This window comes from Aquila chrysaetos, chromosome 12 (genome assembly GCF_900496995.4).
Source record: "Aquila chrysaetos chrysaetos chromosome 12, bAquChr1.4, whole genome shotgun sequence".
Taxonomy (NCBI): Eukaryota; Metazoa; Chordata; class Aves; order Accipitriformes; family Accipitridae; genus Aquila; species Aquila chrysaetos.
In genome coordinates, this window is record NC_044015.1 from 22414447 (window position 1) to 22433089 (window position 18643).

General features: G+C 37.3%; 1 protein-coding gene across 1 annotated transcript in view; it reads left to right on the forward strand.

The window, feature by feature from the left end:
* DPYD (dihydropyrimidine dehydrogenase) overlaps positions 1 to 18643 on the forward strand; it is a 372599-nt gene that overhangs the window by 196099 nt on the left and 157857 nt on the right. Inside the window, exon 13 of the mRNA XM_030033578.1 lies at positions 1411 to 1626. Within this exon, the coding sequence (XP_029889438.1) occupies positions 1411 to 1626 (216 nt within the window). The remainder of the gene's footprint in view (positions 1 to 1410; positions 1627 to 18643) is intronic.

Here is an 18643-nt window from a genome sequence, read left to right on the forward strand (position 1 = left end):
ATTAGCTTTTCTCAAAATGTCCACCATTAGGAATGCATTCAGGTTTGCATCATTCAGGCTAGGACAATTCCACTACTTTCAGTGCTTTTAAGCCATCAGAAAATTTGACCCCCAAATGTATCCCCTCTGTCCAAGGAATCAAAGGTTTGGAGTCAGAATCTGAGACGTGAGTCCAGGCAGTCCCAAAACAAAACAGACATGTGAACTCTCAGGTTTTGAACCAGCCTGGGAAACAAAAGGCACTAAAACAAACAAAAAAACCCCTCATCCCATCCATGCTTATTAGTTTTCACAGGTAAAAATGGGATAAGTAAGTTCCTTTAAAAAAACAACCCAAAAGGCAGCAATCTGTAAGTGGCTGAGGTTTTTACTGTTACAGAAAATCTTCCCCACACCTCCAGTAGTGGTTCTTTTTGTCCTGCTGAAGAAATCTTCCTTTTAAGGGTAGAAGAAACTGCTGTGATCTTACTAGGAACGCAGACTGTGTAGGGCTTCTCTGTGTTAGAAATCCCTGCTTTATTTCTTTGTGATTTTATTACGTCAACCGTCTGAGTGAGCAAAGATTTTACTTCTACCTACCACAGCCTGATTAGGATGCTGTTCAGTATCCATACATGGAAAAAGATTTTCTGTCTACAATTTTTACAGTATTACATGCAACATTTACATTGAAAGCTTTTCACGGACTCTCCAGAGAAAAGGCTGTCTTCAAAACGAAAACAAAAGTGACTGTGGTGTCACAGCTGTAATGTGTATGATGTTCTTTGATCCCAAATCAGAGTCTAATTTTTGTCACCCTTATTCATGTTAATACAATTAAATATTAAAACAATAATAGTTTTGCATATATTGATGCGTATCCCATTGCATAGGCGAGATAAAATCTTTAAAAGGGGGGGGAAAAGTTGCAGGAGTTCAAAATACATTGAGTTAGGGCTGAGTGATCCTGCACATGGATGCCTTCCCTCATTTTTCACAAGTCCCTACACTTTTTATAGATTGGCAACTGGGAAGAAAACTAGAAAGGGTCCGTCTGCGCATACCCTGTTGGTTTTTTAAAATCTCACTGCTGCTGGCTGCTGTAGGGAACAGAACTGGCTGTTCAGAATGGCTGAACAAACCTTTGGGCTGAACCAGGCTAGTAGTACAGGATGTAAAATAACTGTTTCTGTGTTATTATTGTTCAGTTATTTCCAGCATGGCATAATATTTCAGCATGAATGCTATTTGGACAGAAGTTGCTACATATGCAAGTGTTTGCCTGTTTTGCTGATTTCCAAGTCTGAACACATAATACAATACTAAAACTTTGGGTTATTATATATTAATTACTCCTTTATCAGGGTTAATAATAAATGATATAAAATTGAATCAGCAAAAATGTCTGTGATTTTTGTTTGTTTTTTACAGTCCTTACATGGTATTGCAGTTTCTACTGTTCCAGAACTACCACTCTTCTATACTCCTATCGATTTAGTAGACATCAGTGTAGAAATGGCTGGACTGAAGTTTCCAAATCCTTTTGGCCTTGCCAGTGCAACCCCTACTACTAGTTCTTCAATGATTCGAAGAGCTTTTGAAGCTGGATGGGGCTTTGCTGTCACTAAAACATTCTCCCTGGATAAGGTAAGGAAATATTTTAAGGTATATTTAGCATGTAACAATTTCTTTGTATGTTTGAAAAATCTGAATCTTTTGGGAATGGCACTATTAAATCTAGCTAGCATAAAGATAGCAGGGAAGTGTATGGTACATTGTGTAGGTCAACTACTCTGGGAGGTTCCAACAGTGCAGTGTAAAGGTGACACAATTCCTGATTTTGTTTGCTGTTACATTCTTCCCTTATATTCCCCAGCCTTTTAATAGTAGCCATCTAGTAAGGGTAATAGTCCTTTTTTTAAATATTGCAGTGAAAATGTTTTCTGTGAGGGATCAGAATGCAAAGGGAATGAGTAACAGCTTTATCACGCAACTCATGAAAGCTGGCTTCTGTGCCAAGGACTGCCAAGATAAGCCATTGAAATTGAGTTGCAGTTGCAATGTGATAATGTGGGTGTAAGCTTGAGGCTGGCTGGTAGTGGAAGAGAAAGATGGAGGCAACATAAAACAAGCCTATGGAAGGAATAGTAGTTGTGCTCAAGGCTTGTAGTACAGTGACATAACTCTTCAGTAACAGGTAGTGGAAGAGGAAGGAGTTAGAATTAAGTCTTGAAGGCTCAGTGTGGCACCTAAAATAAAGCATTTGGTGTAGATTTAAAGTATGTAATTGCTTGTTTGACCCGAGAATTGCATTCAGGATGGGTTTCCTGTTACTACATTCAAAATGGCAAAATAAGACTGAGCAAGAAGTTTAGACAGTGAAAGAAAACAATGGTTTTGATAAATGTATTGCAGAGAAAAGAAACAAGATTTGAGCTGGGATGTAGATATAGTTTGACTTGTGGAGAGAGGAAGAGGATCAAAGGTAAGTCCTTGGGCATAGGCCTGAGTAACAGTGTGAATAATGGTAATGTGTTGTCAACCAGTGACAAACAGGAGTGTGGGCTGAACAGAGCTTTTGAGATGAATTTGGAAACAAAGGGCTTTTATTCTTGGTTCAGAGGTGGGATGTAAAAGTGCACTGATGGATGGAGACCTTAGCAGAAGAGAAAAAGTGCATTTGTTACTCTGCCACCTCTACATGGGTAAGTACCATAAGTGAATTAACTATAGAGGGTGGCCCTCTAATATGAGGAAGGTGTAAGGACAAAGTGCTGTATTACTACAGCATACTGTAAAATATGTCAGACTGGCTTCCGCTGTCACTTATGCCTGAAGTAGCCCGAAGGAAGTAGGTGTTCTGGATTGCAATGGGGATTCCAATCTACTTCACAGGGTTTCTTATTAAAATGCTTTTTAGGACATAAATGTCATTCAAGTGTTCTTACAACTGACTTACGTGTTTAACATACCGTCAGCTGTAACTATTCAGTGCCTGGGCTAAAGGCAACTCATAGAAAGTACTGAGATTTATTTATTTATCAGTTTTATTGCTGGTATGCTTGCAGTCCTGCCAGACTGCACGTTGATTACTGTGTATCTCAAGAGCTAAACAGACGCTGGCTGAGTTCCAGTTTTGGTGGGAGTTCAGGAGGAAAGACATGCATGTTGTAGGAAGTGATGCTGGTACTCCACTAAGCAGCAGACTCTGAGTCATTTCTCAAATGGCAACTGCAAAGTGTTCCACTGGATGCCGTGCTCTGGAGGTGTGAATCGGGTGGAGATCTTTCAAGTGAGAGGATTGCTAAAAGCAAGTACCTTAAGTAGTTACAAAATACAGTTTTTTTAATATTTGTTGCAAGAAGATGCAAAATATCGCAGGTAGTATTTATTTCAAAGAGAAGTTCAGGAAAGTACTTTGGATGAATTCTAGTCCAGTGATTTCTAGCTAAGCTTTCTTCTAAAGTTCAATAAGAGGCAGTAGTCTTTCTCTGGTGCTTAAACTCTTGAATCGTGTGTTGCTGTGTGCAGTGGGACTGTGTCCCCACCCAAGTACCATGTAGTTTTTCTACTATTGTATTCTTCCCAACAGTGCACTTCCCACAGGTGTTAAGCCTTAGTATTTGTGACATGATTTGAGATGCTTGGCTGCGAGATGCTGCAGAAATAAAATTGCTTTTATTTATAATGGTATCATGGTAATTAATGCTGCAAAAAAAAATTCAAATAGGAAGAAAATCTCGCTGAGGTACAGCAGTTCTTATGTGAACAATGAGTACTACACAAAGATTGCTCTTGTTGACTTAATGCAGAACAAGGAGTTGGCAGAGAGTTTGGAATAATATAGGTTGGCATAATATGCTAACTTATTTTTTTTTAAACTTAGCTTCTGATTGTGTAGTCATAAATCTCGCGCAGTGTTCAGCAGGGAGCAGAATGCTCTCTTGGGCTGCAGTAGCTATGGAAGTAGAGATTTCAGACTGAGCTGTCCTGCCCAGCTAGTCACAGCTAACTGTGTAGTAGGACCAGGAACAAAGATTTCCTGATCTAAGCCTGCAGAGTCAGTGGGAGGAGGCAGAGCTGCTCCCCAGACAGTACAGTTCCCAAGAGTGGAACAGCTTCTGGGAGGAAGGGAGCTCTCTAGACACAGGTTTTGGTAGCTGAAGCTCCTCCACTTCAGCCTTGGTAGTATGTGTTACAAGCAGAATTCTGTGTTCATACCTCTTGTGTCCTCATTTTATCTGTCCTGGTTAGGTTTAACTTGTGGGCTTCCTACTTATTTGCAATAGTTAAAGCATAAGCTGCCTGTGTGGCAAAGGGGAGCTTAGCAGCAGGAGAAATGCTTCCTTTTCCAAACCTGATTACTGAATTCACTACTGTGTTCAGTCACTGATAGGGAAACCAGTGACTTCCCTATCGACCATGGGCATCCTTTGGCAATTTAGCAAAAGTGACTGATGCAGGTTAAATTTGAGTGACATATAGCTAGTGAGAAGCATATACAGCCTAACCACAGATTTCCATGCATTAACTACTGTGTGGTGGAATAAGATCAGAAGGAAAAGCAGGATAAATCTTGGAAGAAGGACACCCAAGGACAGAGATAAAAAGGACTTGGGCTGGAGAGCTGTGATTCTCATGAGACAGAGGATTCATTTCATATAAACTTCCTCTCCTTTTCCCTCTTCTGCTACCTAGCACAGAAAACTCTTCTAAAATGCTAGGCTAGGGATCCCTGCAGCCCATGAGAGGCCATACTTTCCTGTATAGGGGAACTGTTGGATAGCAGTGCTGCAGTTCTAGCCCCTGGACCATAATTTACTCCCCCAGTCTTCCCAACCCTTATCTGTCTTGGCCTCACCTTGAAAGCATCACATGTTGCCACAGAGGGAGTTAGCATAGCACTAACTGTTTCGTGCCATGCTCACTCCCTTTTCAAACACCCACATACTTTGCTGCATAATTGCCTTCATGACAACCTCTGTAGTGTTTTCTGTTTGTAGGGTGAGGATTTCAGCTCTGAGTGATTCAGCAAAACTTGTTCTTGCATTCTACTGTACTATTGTTGAAACATAAAAAAAGGTAACATGAGAAATAGCTGAAATTCCTTCAGAGTATTTATACGTTTAAATATACTGCACTCTAAATATTTCAGAAGGTACTGGATATTATAGCGTAATGCAAATATTAATTATAAAGTACTGTACCTGTATGTGTCTGTAGGTATCTGTTAGGGAGATAGTGACTTGTAGAATTTTATTTAGAAAATTAAGCATCTTTGCACAGCTGCTTTAGTATCAAGTAGATTTGATTTCTTCCAGAAATGAGAATAACTGCTTTTAAAATGGACTATCACTAGGAGGGACAAATGGTAGCAGAATAAAAATGTCCCTTCACACACCTTTTCCTACATTCATGTCTTCCCTTTTTGACTGCAAGATCAATAGCTCATTGCTCTGTTGGTTCAAATAGTATTTCTGTCTTATTCAGATAACTATGTGCTGCAACGTGTTATTTGTAAATTTTGTTGGCAAGCTATTGAAGGGAAATGGGGGAGCTGCATATCATAGAGCCCACAATAAATGAATACCGATTATTACCTCTTTGAGAGCTTAGAACAGAAAACTACCCACAGAATGAGAGATACTGCGTTAATTTAACAAATAACTGTGAGTGGGAGTTTTTTATTAGAAGTGTTATACTGAGCTGGTTTACTTACTTGTAATTTATTAGTGAGTATTGTTTAGTACACAAAATTTGCATTAAAACCTATAATCAGAAAGTTTGTATAAACATAGTATAAAAATAAGTCAGAGTTTATATGAAGTGTGCACATCTCCATACTATATCCATTACCACAGTGAGAAGTTTATAGCAGAAATTGGGGTTTTATCAACAGAATTCAGGCTTTGTTGTTCTCTCACTGCATTGTATGGGCTGCTTAGAAAGAGGAAAAAAACCAACTGGGATAGCAGAAATGTTTGCTTTGATTTTTAGATGCTTCCTTCACTTCTAAAATTTAATTCTGATTAATCAGATACATCTGTCTTTATTCTGTTGTGACATGCATTGATTTGTGATGCTGTCGCTTTCAATAACGTGGAAACAGTTGCCTTTATTATGAGAACCGGCAGAAATCCACATGCAGACTAACTTCATTTTTAATCTTTAATTTTTTTTTCATTATATATGGAGCAAGTTGCATGGATGATTTTAAAAACAAAGCTACAATTAAAACTAGATTAAATTTGAACTAAACCATAGTGGAGAAAACTTTCTAGTCATAATATATGTTTATACGATTCACTGATGTAGATTTTACAATGTGTTTTTCAGAACCATTTCTAAATTAAAACCATTGCTGGTAGAAAATTAATTGATTTAGCCAGGATATATCACATTTCTATGTGCTGTTATTACAATATACGTATTCAGGCTCCAACTAGTTCTCTCTGTGTACATTTGCACTGTGCACACCTCGCTTCATAATTGAAGGTGGTAAAAAAATCATGGTACAATGACGCATTGTTTTCCATAACATTAGTATTTCACAGAAGTGAATCTGTATTACAAAATGTATATTTTTGTATTATATTACAGCATAGTAATTTAGATTAAACTAGTTATAATTTATGGTGCCAAGCCAAAAAGCTATTTAAGATGCATTAAAATGCAGAACCATGACATTTGAAATTCTGATGTTCTTAATATGACAAAGGTTATTCTATGGAGTTTTGCTATAATATGAAATATTAATATTTCACAATACAGTTTTGATGAAGTACAATTTGCCTAGCTTGCATATGATAAAGAAATTAAATGCTTACCAAGGGAGTTCAGTGAGAATTAGAGCCCTGCCTGAACATCTGCTTGAAATGTTATTATCCTGTCCTACTGACAGCATTGCTCCCTCATTGTTTTTCAAGATTGACAGCTGAATATTGTACTGATTTCTGCAGCAAATATGTTTAGGTGAACTTTGTTTCGTTTTTTAGGAATTTAGAACATGCTTTTGATTTCTATCCTATAATTTTTTTTTATACTCTTGACATTTGTAGATGCCAGATTGAGGTCTAGTATGCTGTAGCAAAGATAGACCATTGACTTGCAACGAAATGCCAGTTGATATCTCAGTAAACAGAAATATTACTATTCTTTATTGTGTGGTCTGTATGAAAGCTGTATGGGCTTTCTTTGGGGAGACAAATGATCAGATTGTTAATGTCAAATATAAAAAGGACTGTTTCCCTTTCTACTAAATAACGTCAGACAACTTTTATTAACTACATTTTTTTAACAGAAAAACGTGCATTTTACAGGTTTCCTTAGCATACAAAACTCTGTGAGTGGAATTATTTTTTTGGTTTTACAAATGTTAAAATTATTAGTATTGGTCTTAATATTGAGTTCTTTATGTACCTTATTTTGTTTCATATTTCTGAAAGAGTTTTAATAAGAAATACCAGCTTTATTGTTCCCCAATTTTTACATATTTAGATCACTGCATAAAATTAGCAAAGGTTAACAGGGGAGGTAAAAGACTATTCTAGGGAAATGCAATAGAATGTAATTATTATTTTTTAAAATGCTGTAGCTACGATGTTGTATTTTAGTTGAATACTTTTATGCAGAAAATGTGTTATTTGGCTACAAAAAAGGAACAAATCATTCCGTGAATCTGAGTAAGTGGCAGGAAAACAGATTTTCCTCCTTTTTGCTCAAGAAGAAGTATTTCTCTGATATGTTCAACTTCAGGGCCACAACTCATCTCTACTTAGTTTTACCCTATCCCTGACCCAGCTTAAAGAAGCCTGGAGGCTCTCTTTAAATGCTAATAACTTTAATAGCTTCAGAATTGCTGTCTGAGGAACTGGAGAGGACTGCGTTTGACCATTCTTTCTCCTCAGTCCGTACACCTGGGGCTGTAGGGACTTGGCACATCTTCACCCTGGAGGAATCCCAGTCTGGAGAGATGTAGCACAGCTTGAACAACAGAGTGAAAGCAGAGAGGCCAAAGAGTCTGGGACTGAGAACTTTAGCCAAGTCATTACTGATAAGCCAACTCACTTCCTAGCACAGCTGAAGTCTGCACCAAGTAGATGTACACCTGAAATTGTTGCAGGCGTGCTTCTTGACACCAATGAATTTGCAAGTGAGGCAGTTTGGACCATTTTAATAATCTGTTTTTACCATTAGTAAGTCTGGGTATTTTGACCAATTAATACTTTGAATGTTGAAGATAATGAACTGCATTTTTAAAGCAAGAATTTAACAACTGTCTGTAAAAAATCTCTCGCTGTCTTTGTGGTTGTATTTATTACTTTAGATATGAAAAACTTTTTACAACTTCATGATAAAAATTAAACCTCTGGGCAAACGTTTAGTCCCACTCTTCCTGTAGCATTAAATATTGCAGAAGTGCTGCATTTCTTCTGCAACGAGAGCCACAGCACAGAGTCTCTCATGGAGAAGTCTGTTATCTCAAGGCATGTAGCACAATGTGACAACTCATCAGTGGAAGGCAAAGAGGGATCTGTCACGCAGGTGTGCGAGCACTGAGTCAGTAAACCTCATCTGTGCTAAAGGGTAGTCTTTTACAAACAGAGGATCAGCAAGTTGCTTTCCGTATTTTCCCTTTTCCTTCCACGCACCCTCATGGAGCAGAGTAAGCTTGGCTGTAACTTTTATGTCTTACGCTTCTTGAGCTCATTTCGTAAGTTCCATAGAGTCTTTAAGCCAGCAATTCATTTTCCGTTCATCTGTTTGGTTTTTACACAGTATTTAGAGATGGTTTCTTTTTCATGTCTTTTTCTTCCGGAGCCAATGGTTTAAAACAGTAGAGCAACAGTGCACTAACATATACAAAGTGTAAATTTGATCCTTAACCTTGAGCTTGAATATTTTAGGCAGCTTATACATAAAAGACTAGTAAAACAGCCTTTTAGGTAGTTTTTAATCTGAAAACTGTTGCATATTTTAATGAAACTCATTGTGCACTTAGAGTGGCATAACTGAGAAGCAGTTCCAGCAAAATTCGGAAGAGCGTAGACTGCAATACTGAGTATTTTGCTACAGAAGCCTTTCTATAAAAAATAGCTGCCAAAAGTAGGAGTGTTCATTCCTGCTCAGCATAATATGTGGTGTTCTGGAAGTGACCAGTACTTAAGAGAAGATGTGATTTCTATTCATAGCACAACTATTAGCCAGTCAGTCAAACAAAATGGATGCAAATTTTACAGTAGGCTAAATATCTGAACAGTATTTCTTTTTATTTTGAAGAAGCTGCTTTGCTCTTTACTACCTTTGCTTTATTTATCTCATTCTTCTGAAAATACCTGCAAATATTTAACAAAAGGGAGACAAAGAGAGCACACATGCACGATGTTCCAAAGCTGCTGAGAATCTGCAGCTTCTGATGGCTGCATCTGAAGTACTCAACATTTTTGAATATCACATCCTGAATAAACAGGATCCTAAAAAGCAAATATGTAACATACTTGTGTAAAGTATCATTCAGATATCATTTTCTGTAGTTGTTTTATATGCCCTTGGAAGGTTGTTGGTAAACTTGGCAATACCTCAAACAGTTTTGTGTCAGAAAGGAATTCAGCTAAAAAGGCAGTTTCAATGTAAGCTAGAAATTGCCAAATGTAATTCTGAAATTTAGAATTTTCACACTTAAGTTTCATTCTCAATTCAGATTTGTTGCAAACTCTTTATAGTATTTTGCTTACTTCAGAACAACCGACTGCATATAACTTTCTTAAGTGGCGTTAATGTATTTAATAATTTATTAGAAAAGCTGTAGTATATTTTTCTTAATAGTTATATTTAAAAAAAGCCTATCCAAGACAATCACAGCATAAGGCCATATTTAACATTTTGGACTTTTCTTAGCATCAATGACATAAACTTCCCTATTTTTTGGAATTGTCATAGTGCACTTCAATAGAAAACCACAGATGTCCAGGAAGAAAATGAAATATTTATTTTGCCATTATAGAATTCAGAAGTTTCCCTCCTGTCAAGTCATTGACTTCCCCCCCTTTCCCACTTGGTTAAGTGCGTGTGTCAGTTTGGGTTTTTTTCTCATTTCCACATTTGAATTACAAGAAAATCCAGAATGCAATCCTGACTTCAGTAGGTCTACTGAGATACTGAAGTGGAATAAAGGAAAAGTGGTCTTTATGCTTCAGTTGCTCAAATTTACAGTCGAGGATCTTTGCGGATGTCTACATTCAGAATCCATACGTGAAGTAGATAGCTGTGGTTAAACGCTGGCTTCTGCAAGAGTCTAGGTGACGCTTTGGGACCCCACCTCTGCCCACAAACATTAGGCTGCAAATGTATTGGGGAAGACATGCTTCCAGCACCATGTCTTCTCCCCTGGGCACCAGCTAGTTGTTTCTTGCTTCAGCTGTGCATGGTAAGTGGCAGCCCTGCTGTTGGATGAGCACTTTTCCTCATCTCCACCAAGAAAAACATAAGAGAGCTGAAGCATCTCGTGCAACAGCTACTGCCCAAAGATGCCCGGTTGGACCATGCAACCTTGCAACATGTTTGCAGAAAAGTGGTCCCAAATTGACTCTACATGGACACTCTTAAATCAATGTCAAGTGTGTATGTGGTGGTGTATAGCTTGTGTTAAAAAGTTTGCAGACATAAGCTGAAATGATATAACTAGCTCTAAACTGGCATATGTTTCCACACATGGGTTTACAGGGTTTTAGCTGAATCATTTTTCAAGGGATTTTTGGTTATACCAGTGTAGCGTTTATGTAAAGGCAATATGCTTCTCCTAAATGCTTGCGTTATCCCAGGTCTTGAGTTCCCACTTGGTAAATGAAACTGGTAGGGCTGTGTTTAACAGCTAATTTGCCCACACAAGATGTTAAGAAAGCAGAGAGCTGATTTTTGAATCTCATGGTGATATAACTGCATTTACTCCTGATTGACGTTGTTGCAAAAGCAGAATGAAGTCCCATATGTTTAAAAAACCTGATAGGTTCTTATGTTAAAATACCTATTACTTATGCAAATATGTATGTGAGTGTATTCTAAATAACATTTCTTATAATTATTTGAGATTTATAATTATCTAAATATTTTACTATAATAGAGATTGTGGCTTTGTGGAACTCCATCCTTCAGTCAGAAAGTGTAGGATTTTTGTGAGTAAATCTTCTAGAGTTAATTGCAGCAGGAGACAAGTGTGTCCATGCCATGAACTTTGGAATTATTACTTTAAGAATTATCCAAAATGCTCTTGTCACAGCTAATTGCAAAATCCAATTTTTGCTCTATAGAAAAAGGAAGCAGGAACACACATTTTTAATATTCCCCTAATATACATATTATGATAGTCTTTAATTGTACATTCTGACATCATGTATTATAAGGGCATACAACTTTAGATTTATGTGGAGGATTTCATAGTACTTCAAAGAATTATTTCTACTGAATTACACTAATGTCATTGAATTATTATCAAGTATTGACTTTTTATACTTTAAAGTAATCTACTTTGACTTTCCTGATGTATTTTGGACTATGAAGCAGTTAATTACAATGCGAGCTATAGCTTTCAAAAGCAGCTGTCAGCACCTTTTCACTGTTCTTGGCCATATACTTAAACCTACAATATGTAAGTAAGTTTACAAATTATTTTTTTCCTTAACTTCTGCTTGCCTGACTTCTCTGATAATTCAGTGGAATATAAGAGTTTAAAAAAAAAAAAATCCTAAAACATATTACAAATGAAAAAGACCTAAACTAATGTTGTAGCTGGGTGTTTTTTTGTTAGCAGCTGACCTTCTATTGCTAGAAAAAAGAAAGTCTTGGATAGAAGACAGTTCAATAAATGAACAGGCTATATATTGATTTTTCTCCCTCTTCCCTTGTTATGTAATATGATTTCCCTTCCCTTGCAAGGGTTGCTGTCGTACAGGGTGGGGCTGGGATCATGGCCGTGGAAGCGTATGGGAATGTGTAGACTAAGGAAGGCTGTCACAGCAGTCAATAAGATCTGAGAGGTGTTGACTAATTGCCTGCTAATTACACAGTAAATTGTCTAATTAAGCTGATGGTTAATTAGGGTACGCTCGCACAGCAGTCTTGTGGAATTTTTGTCTGATGTCTGGGAAGCAGCTTGTGTAATTGGCAAACTGGTAAGGACTGGCAGAGAACATGGCTGGGAAGCACGCTGCCAGTAGATGACAGAATAAGGATGCGTTTGCACAAAGGTTGTCATGTGAACACTGAGGGGTTTGTTAGCCTTCTCCAGCTACGTGGCAGCGGGCGCAATGAGAAATTTAGCTGAAAGCTGTAAATAAAGTAAGGCTTAAGTATGTAATATTAGAAAAGCAGTGACACATGCTTTTCTCATATTTTAGTCAGAATGTGGACTTTGGATAATTAAAATTTTTGCTAATAAACACAGACTATCAAAATTCTCATGTAAAGGACTTCACCAACATGTGCAATTTGACCATGGCCGTAATTATTATATTGTGATCTGTTTAGTGGAGTCACAAAATGGTACTGTTTCCCAAGATACTCTATTTGTATGTCAATGTTTAAAAAGTATAGTTGTTTATAAGGATGCTCGCCAACCATCATAACCATCATATATGGTATTCTGAATCCTTATTAGGCATTGTGTCCATCCCTAGATGTGGCAGAGCATGAACAGGTCATAACGATGCTCTGAATTAAATGCGTGTGCACTATGCATAACTATAATATGATTAATGAAAGTATCTAGATTCCAGATTCTCACCCAAAGCTGATGGAAACTGTTGGGAGTATCAAATATTGAGAACCTAGACAGTACAGGAGTACAGACACCAATTCAGCAAAGCATCAGTTCGCTGTGATTTAAATTCGTAATTCAGTAAAACAATGAGGTACGTGCATTTTCTTAAAGTTAATTACAAATGTAAGCTTCCCGCAGAATCAGCATAGCACAATACAGGATTGGGTCTTCACATGATGCTAAGATTTAATTTTGAGCTATGTATCTGCAAAATCTCAAAAAAAAATAGCTCTTTTGTATATCATGAGCTAAACGGAGAAAATATGTATATATGTATTTATTTGTTAACAATGTTTTGATGTCACTTGAGCAAGGTGAAGCTTAATATCCGCTTTCACTCTTGGAAATGATACATTGTTTCAGAGGTCCCCATCTTTTTACTTTTTAGCATTTGCAATATGTGGTTTGGGCACAGTGTCTTCCTGAAACGAAAAAGAAAACTGAGTGAATTCCAGATCTGGATTGCAGCTGAAACTGTTCATTGGATTTTATTTTTTTCTTTTTAATTTAAACTACAAATATGTTTCTTCTCCCATAGAAATAGATTTTTTTAAAAAATCAAAATTTGAGGGAGTAATTTATACTTTCTTTGAATTAATGAAACCATTTTTATCCTGTGATCTTGCTGCTTCTACCTCCCTGCACCTGCACAGTTAATAATGCCTTTATGTAGCACCCTCTACATTGTGAATTTATGTTTATGATTTTTCCTTCAAAAATAATTGAGCAAAATCATGGTACACTAAGAGCATTCTCTCTGTGCCAATCATCAGACACAGGACTCCGAACACTGATAGGCTGGTCTAGAAGGCCTTAAGCCTCCTCTGAGGGGATTATAACAATACTTGTGATGTTGCTCCTCTGTGTATATTTGCACAGAATAAAATGCTACGATTCCTCTGCATCAGATTCTGTGAATTCTGTGAAAAAGGTGTAATTAATTGATTCAAGTCTAAACCATACAGGGATGCCCTGTGTGCCTAATTTTCTTCCAAATAAAATATATTTTGAATTTACATTTGATATTTACATCTATGTTTTTCCATATCCATCTGTACATGTGCAAAACAAAACCTCTTCAATTCATTTTTCCTTACTGTTTTTTAAGGATTATTCCTTAAAAGTATTGGAGAAACTATTCTTTTTGTTTCTGACAGCACATTCGGGAACAAAGCTCACTTCACCAGCCAACTGCAGGAACTGAAAGCATACGGTGCAACCATCACACTTGCTTTCATTTTCTATCATGGGGCAGCAAATGGATATGTTGCTAATGCATTTTATTCTCTGAAGGCAGAGAAAGGAGTTCAGAGGATAATTGTTACCTTATTATGTCCTTCAAAAGGATTTTCTGGCACATGCGATTATGATTTATGATTTAATAAGTCACACAAACATGGAAAAGGATGTTTCTGATAATTCACATGGTATAGTAAACGTATGTATGTAAAGCCCTATTGCAACATCAGAATCTGTAATAACAAAAAATTGTGTGGCAATAATGCTGCTGTTAAACAGCATCAATTACCAACTCTTTTGAGAAATTGCATTTTTTTAAAATGTGTTAATATTTTCGTATGCAGTTGTAGCTGTATCTTATCATATATCTATACTTTATTGCGGACTCAATCAAAAATGGAAACATTTCCCAAGTGTCCCTAATGCATTCTTTCCCAAAGCCATCTTCATTGTCCGTTTTCAAACCTCACGCTTAAACAATAGAGTCAGAGGAGCCTGTTGTCAGTGCATTCTCGGTGTTATGTTCAGGTTTATTGCCTGCGATGGTTCTCTCCCTGTGCAGTTCAGGATGGTTCCTGTTTGCCACCCTTTTATTTAATGTGTATATCAAGCCATAGAGAAGGTTTAGTAAAGTGACATTGATTGAAGTGTTTTCAATATGTCGAAACTCAGCTTTATAACTCTCAGCTGATTTAGCTTGAGCAGTTGATTGCATTATTCAGTGTTTGTGGGAGACTGGGGCATGGTTGAGAGCATGCTGAGCAAAAGTCAATCCAGACAAGATAGGAGTAATGCTGGGATGGTTAGAGGAAACATCCAGAGGCTACAGCAAGAGAATTATCAGTCCTTCCGGCTGAGGGATGTAGTTCCATTCCAGGCTGTAGCTGCAGCAGCAGATAAGAGCCAGGAGCCTACACCCCTTTTCTTTTCTGAATGCAGGCCATGCTAAGAGTATCCATGCTTTATATTTCAGGATTAACCTACTGCCACTGCGTGCTATATGGGACTGGGTCTTAAATCTCTCCAGATATTGTCAGTGGTGACATACTTCACGGCTTGAACGCCACAAAGTGCCTCATTGGGGAGGTAAAAATGCGTCCAGCCCATACTGGCTGTTTTGAGTACACTGGGATGGAGAGGAAGGAGATGCTGGCAGTTCATCTGAACACTGTTGTTGCATATGCTTGGAGCTCTTGCCCCGGGGTGATCTGTAACAGCCTGAGTCTCTTAACTCCAGCACAAACTTGAAGAGCTTGTTTTTCCTCCTTAACTTTGCAAGACTTGAGGAAAGAGTGAATATTGGGTTCCTAGTTGCTACTGTTTTGTTATTATTCTGTTTAAGTTTATGTTGCTGCCAAGAGCAGTGTTCTCGGAAGGTCAGTTGATTCCTGCTATTGTGTAGGAGGTCTATTTTGAAGACTGCCAGGAGTACCTGGAATAGGTGGTTTCACGTGAAAGTAAACAAAATCTGATTTTCCTAGATTCTGGGTATATTTAAACTCAGATTAATTTCTCTGCTTACATTTATGGACTTTTGCGTTTGTGCCTTTAGGGAGAGCAGAATATTGGTGTCCACGTCTAATTTTGGGAGTATGAATTTTTGAGTGTCACTTTTTTTTAATGGCTACACTTTTATCATTTCTTATTCCGGGCCTAAAATCTGCATTTATCTTGGGCTAAAATTGAACAAATCTATCAGCCAGAAAATTCGAAAGAGAATATTATGATTTTTTTCTAGAAACAGAAAGTTTAACCTGGAAATGCAAACTTAATCTTCATTGTACAGTAAAACTCTATGTATCCAAATACATAAGGTTTTTTTACTTGAGCAACTTTACCCTTATACTGTCATTTATATTTTCTTTTCCATTCTAACCCTATGGTTGGAGAAGACTCTAAAAGTATATGAAAGAGAGAGTAAGAATATGTTTGAGAGTAAAGTATTAACATTATAAACCAAAGAACATGGATCTTACAACTTGTTTCTTATGCCACTCTCTTCAGTACTGGAAGTGATGCTTTGCTACTGTAACAAAAATTGTTCTTAGTGTGTGTTGGGAGTTGCATACCTGTAGATACATAAGCTCTGTCTTGTGATGTATATTTCATTGCTTTTGGTGTGGTTTTTTGCTTCTTGCATCCCTCCCTTAACATAATTTAAAAAATTAGTGCCAGAGAGTACAAGGATTTAGTGAGGTTTAAATTACCAAAAGGGAACAGTATCTACACAAAGAGACTGACAGATTTCAAGCTCTGCTAATAATCTGTCTGACAGTTGAATTCATGCAGAGGAGAGACTTGCTTCTGTGTCAGACATCCTCCATGTGTAGCTTGCTTCAGTTACATTTGAGGGTTCACATTCCCACCATGCCTCTTCCTTATGTGTTTTCCTTATCTTTTAAGAAGTCTTTTGTCAGCCAGCCATTTCTGCTCTTAAATGAGCTTTTAACACTGGCAGTGGACCCTCCATACTTGTTTGTTCTTTGCAGGATGCACTGGACTGCTTCCTGTTTCTCATGTAGATGTTGGAACACAACATCACCTATATTCCTGCTTTTCTATCTATAAAACCAGAGTTCACAGCGTGCTAGCTGGTATTTCAAAGCAGGACATTAATGCCTTTTTCAAAATAATGCAACTTAATAGCATAATTGAGGATGTAGTATTTGCATTCCGCACGCATGTTTACAGTGAAGTGTCTTGATATAGCTAAGCTATCATGGACAGAAACAGTAAGTGCAACAAAGAAAAACATTTTTTTTTTTTTTTAAGTCATGGAAATGAGAGTTGTTTATTTTAAGAGATCTTATGTAAACATAACTGAAGGAGGGAAAGCAAACCGGCTTTTCTAGCCAATCCATGCCTGCACACATGTATCTCTTCTGGCTGGAGCTTTCCCCTTTGGTGCCATTAGCATTTTCATTTCAAAAAACGACAGTCTGCAGTGGAAGCAGTAAAAATGTTCAACCTGTGGTTTAAATTATTGATTTTTTTGAATATTGAAGCTGTATTTCAAATGGGTTTTGTTCGAGTTACTTCTGGGTAGAGGGTTCCAGAGGTAATTTGATATCTAAAAGCCTGTGTATTTCAAAGCCATTTCAGTCTTTTGAGTTCCATCAGCTGATCAGCTGATTGGGTAAAATACCTTATTGTCTTCTGAATTGCAGGCAATAGATAAACTGCCGCTCAAGGTTAGCACGTAGACTGGCATACAATGCTCTTAGTGATTTATTATGTGTATTCAGAGTCCAATCAACTGACAAAAATAGCTCATTTATTTTTAATGCGGGGTAACTTATCTTCAATTAAAAAAGAAAAAAATCTTTTGAGATGCTAGTATTCACAATTTAGATGGGGGAACTCTGTATCGCTGGGTAATGATGCGTAATTAAAATTAGGTGAGTTCATGGTATAGAATCCAGTATGTGTAAATAAAAAGTAGATGCATATATTTTCACAAACAAATTGTGTTATATTACTGCAGAACAGAATGGCTGCAGTGAGAGAAGTCACTTTTGAAGAACTGCAATACAAGCAATACTCATGTTTATACACGAATACTTTCACAAAGGACTGAGTTGTTGATGGTTGTACACGTACAATGTGTAGGAAGTTAGCCATTCTCAGCATCCTTCTATTCACAGGAAAAAAAAAAAAAGTAAAAATGGTATTACTTTAATAAGGCTCAGATCTGGCAATGAAGCCATATTGGAATGCATATTGGAGTTCATGGGAACTGGAAGATGAAATTAATTGCAGGAATGGGCCCAGGTAAGAAGCATTATTATCACTGGTGACACTAAATACCATAGAATTATGGGAAGATTCAGATTTAAAACAGGCAGGTTTTTTTCCCTTAAGGAGGCTGTAGGTTAAAGAGTACCAAAATAAAAGAATGTTTCACTAAAGTGTGAATTATGCAAATTCAAAATTATGCAACTTACTTTGCAAATATGCATATATAGTGCATATATGTTTATATACAATTCAAATATATGAAGATAAGTCATGAAAAGATGTGTGGCATAAAGAGCTTGTATAATGCCCAATTGGTTTCCCTCCTACAATGACTCTAGTTTCTGTGATTGTAGTTTAAGAATTTGTCAAAAAGTTTGTTGATATTCTTGGGATACTGAACTTCAGTGTTTTGCATTGTAGTTTACAAAATACTATTTAAATACCATGAGGATTAAAGTTTCTGCTGTATCACTGCGTGCATGAAATAGTCTTACCTTTGCTGTTCCTAGATGTGCGGCAGAGAAGCCTGCCCTGCTCTGTACTGGCTGCATAAAACAATGTTAGCTAGGGGAAGGTTGTCTAAGATAAGCAGAGTAAAAAACCAGATTCCTACTGCCTCCAAAAGCAGAAACATGCAATCCATACCTGCTTACATACTCTCTTGTTTTGCACATTAATGTGAGTGAGCATTGACTGTACTGTATAGATTAATCTCTATACCTGGGGATACAGCTTTGGGCTGAGAAGAGAGTATCAATGATTTATGGCTGCAGGGAGGAATGCTGCATCTCTGTGCTGCGGAGCTCATCTTGGTCCTGATGCAAACTTGGCTTCATTGCTCTTGGCGTGAGACTGCTTGTGCGATCTGACACG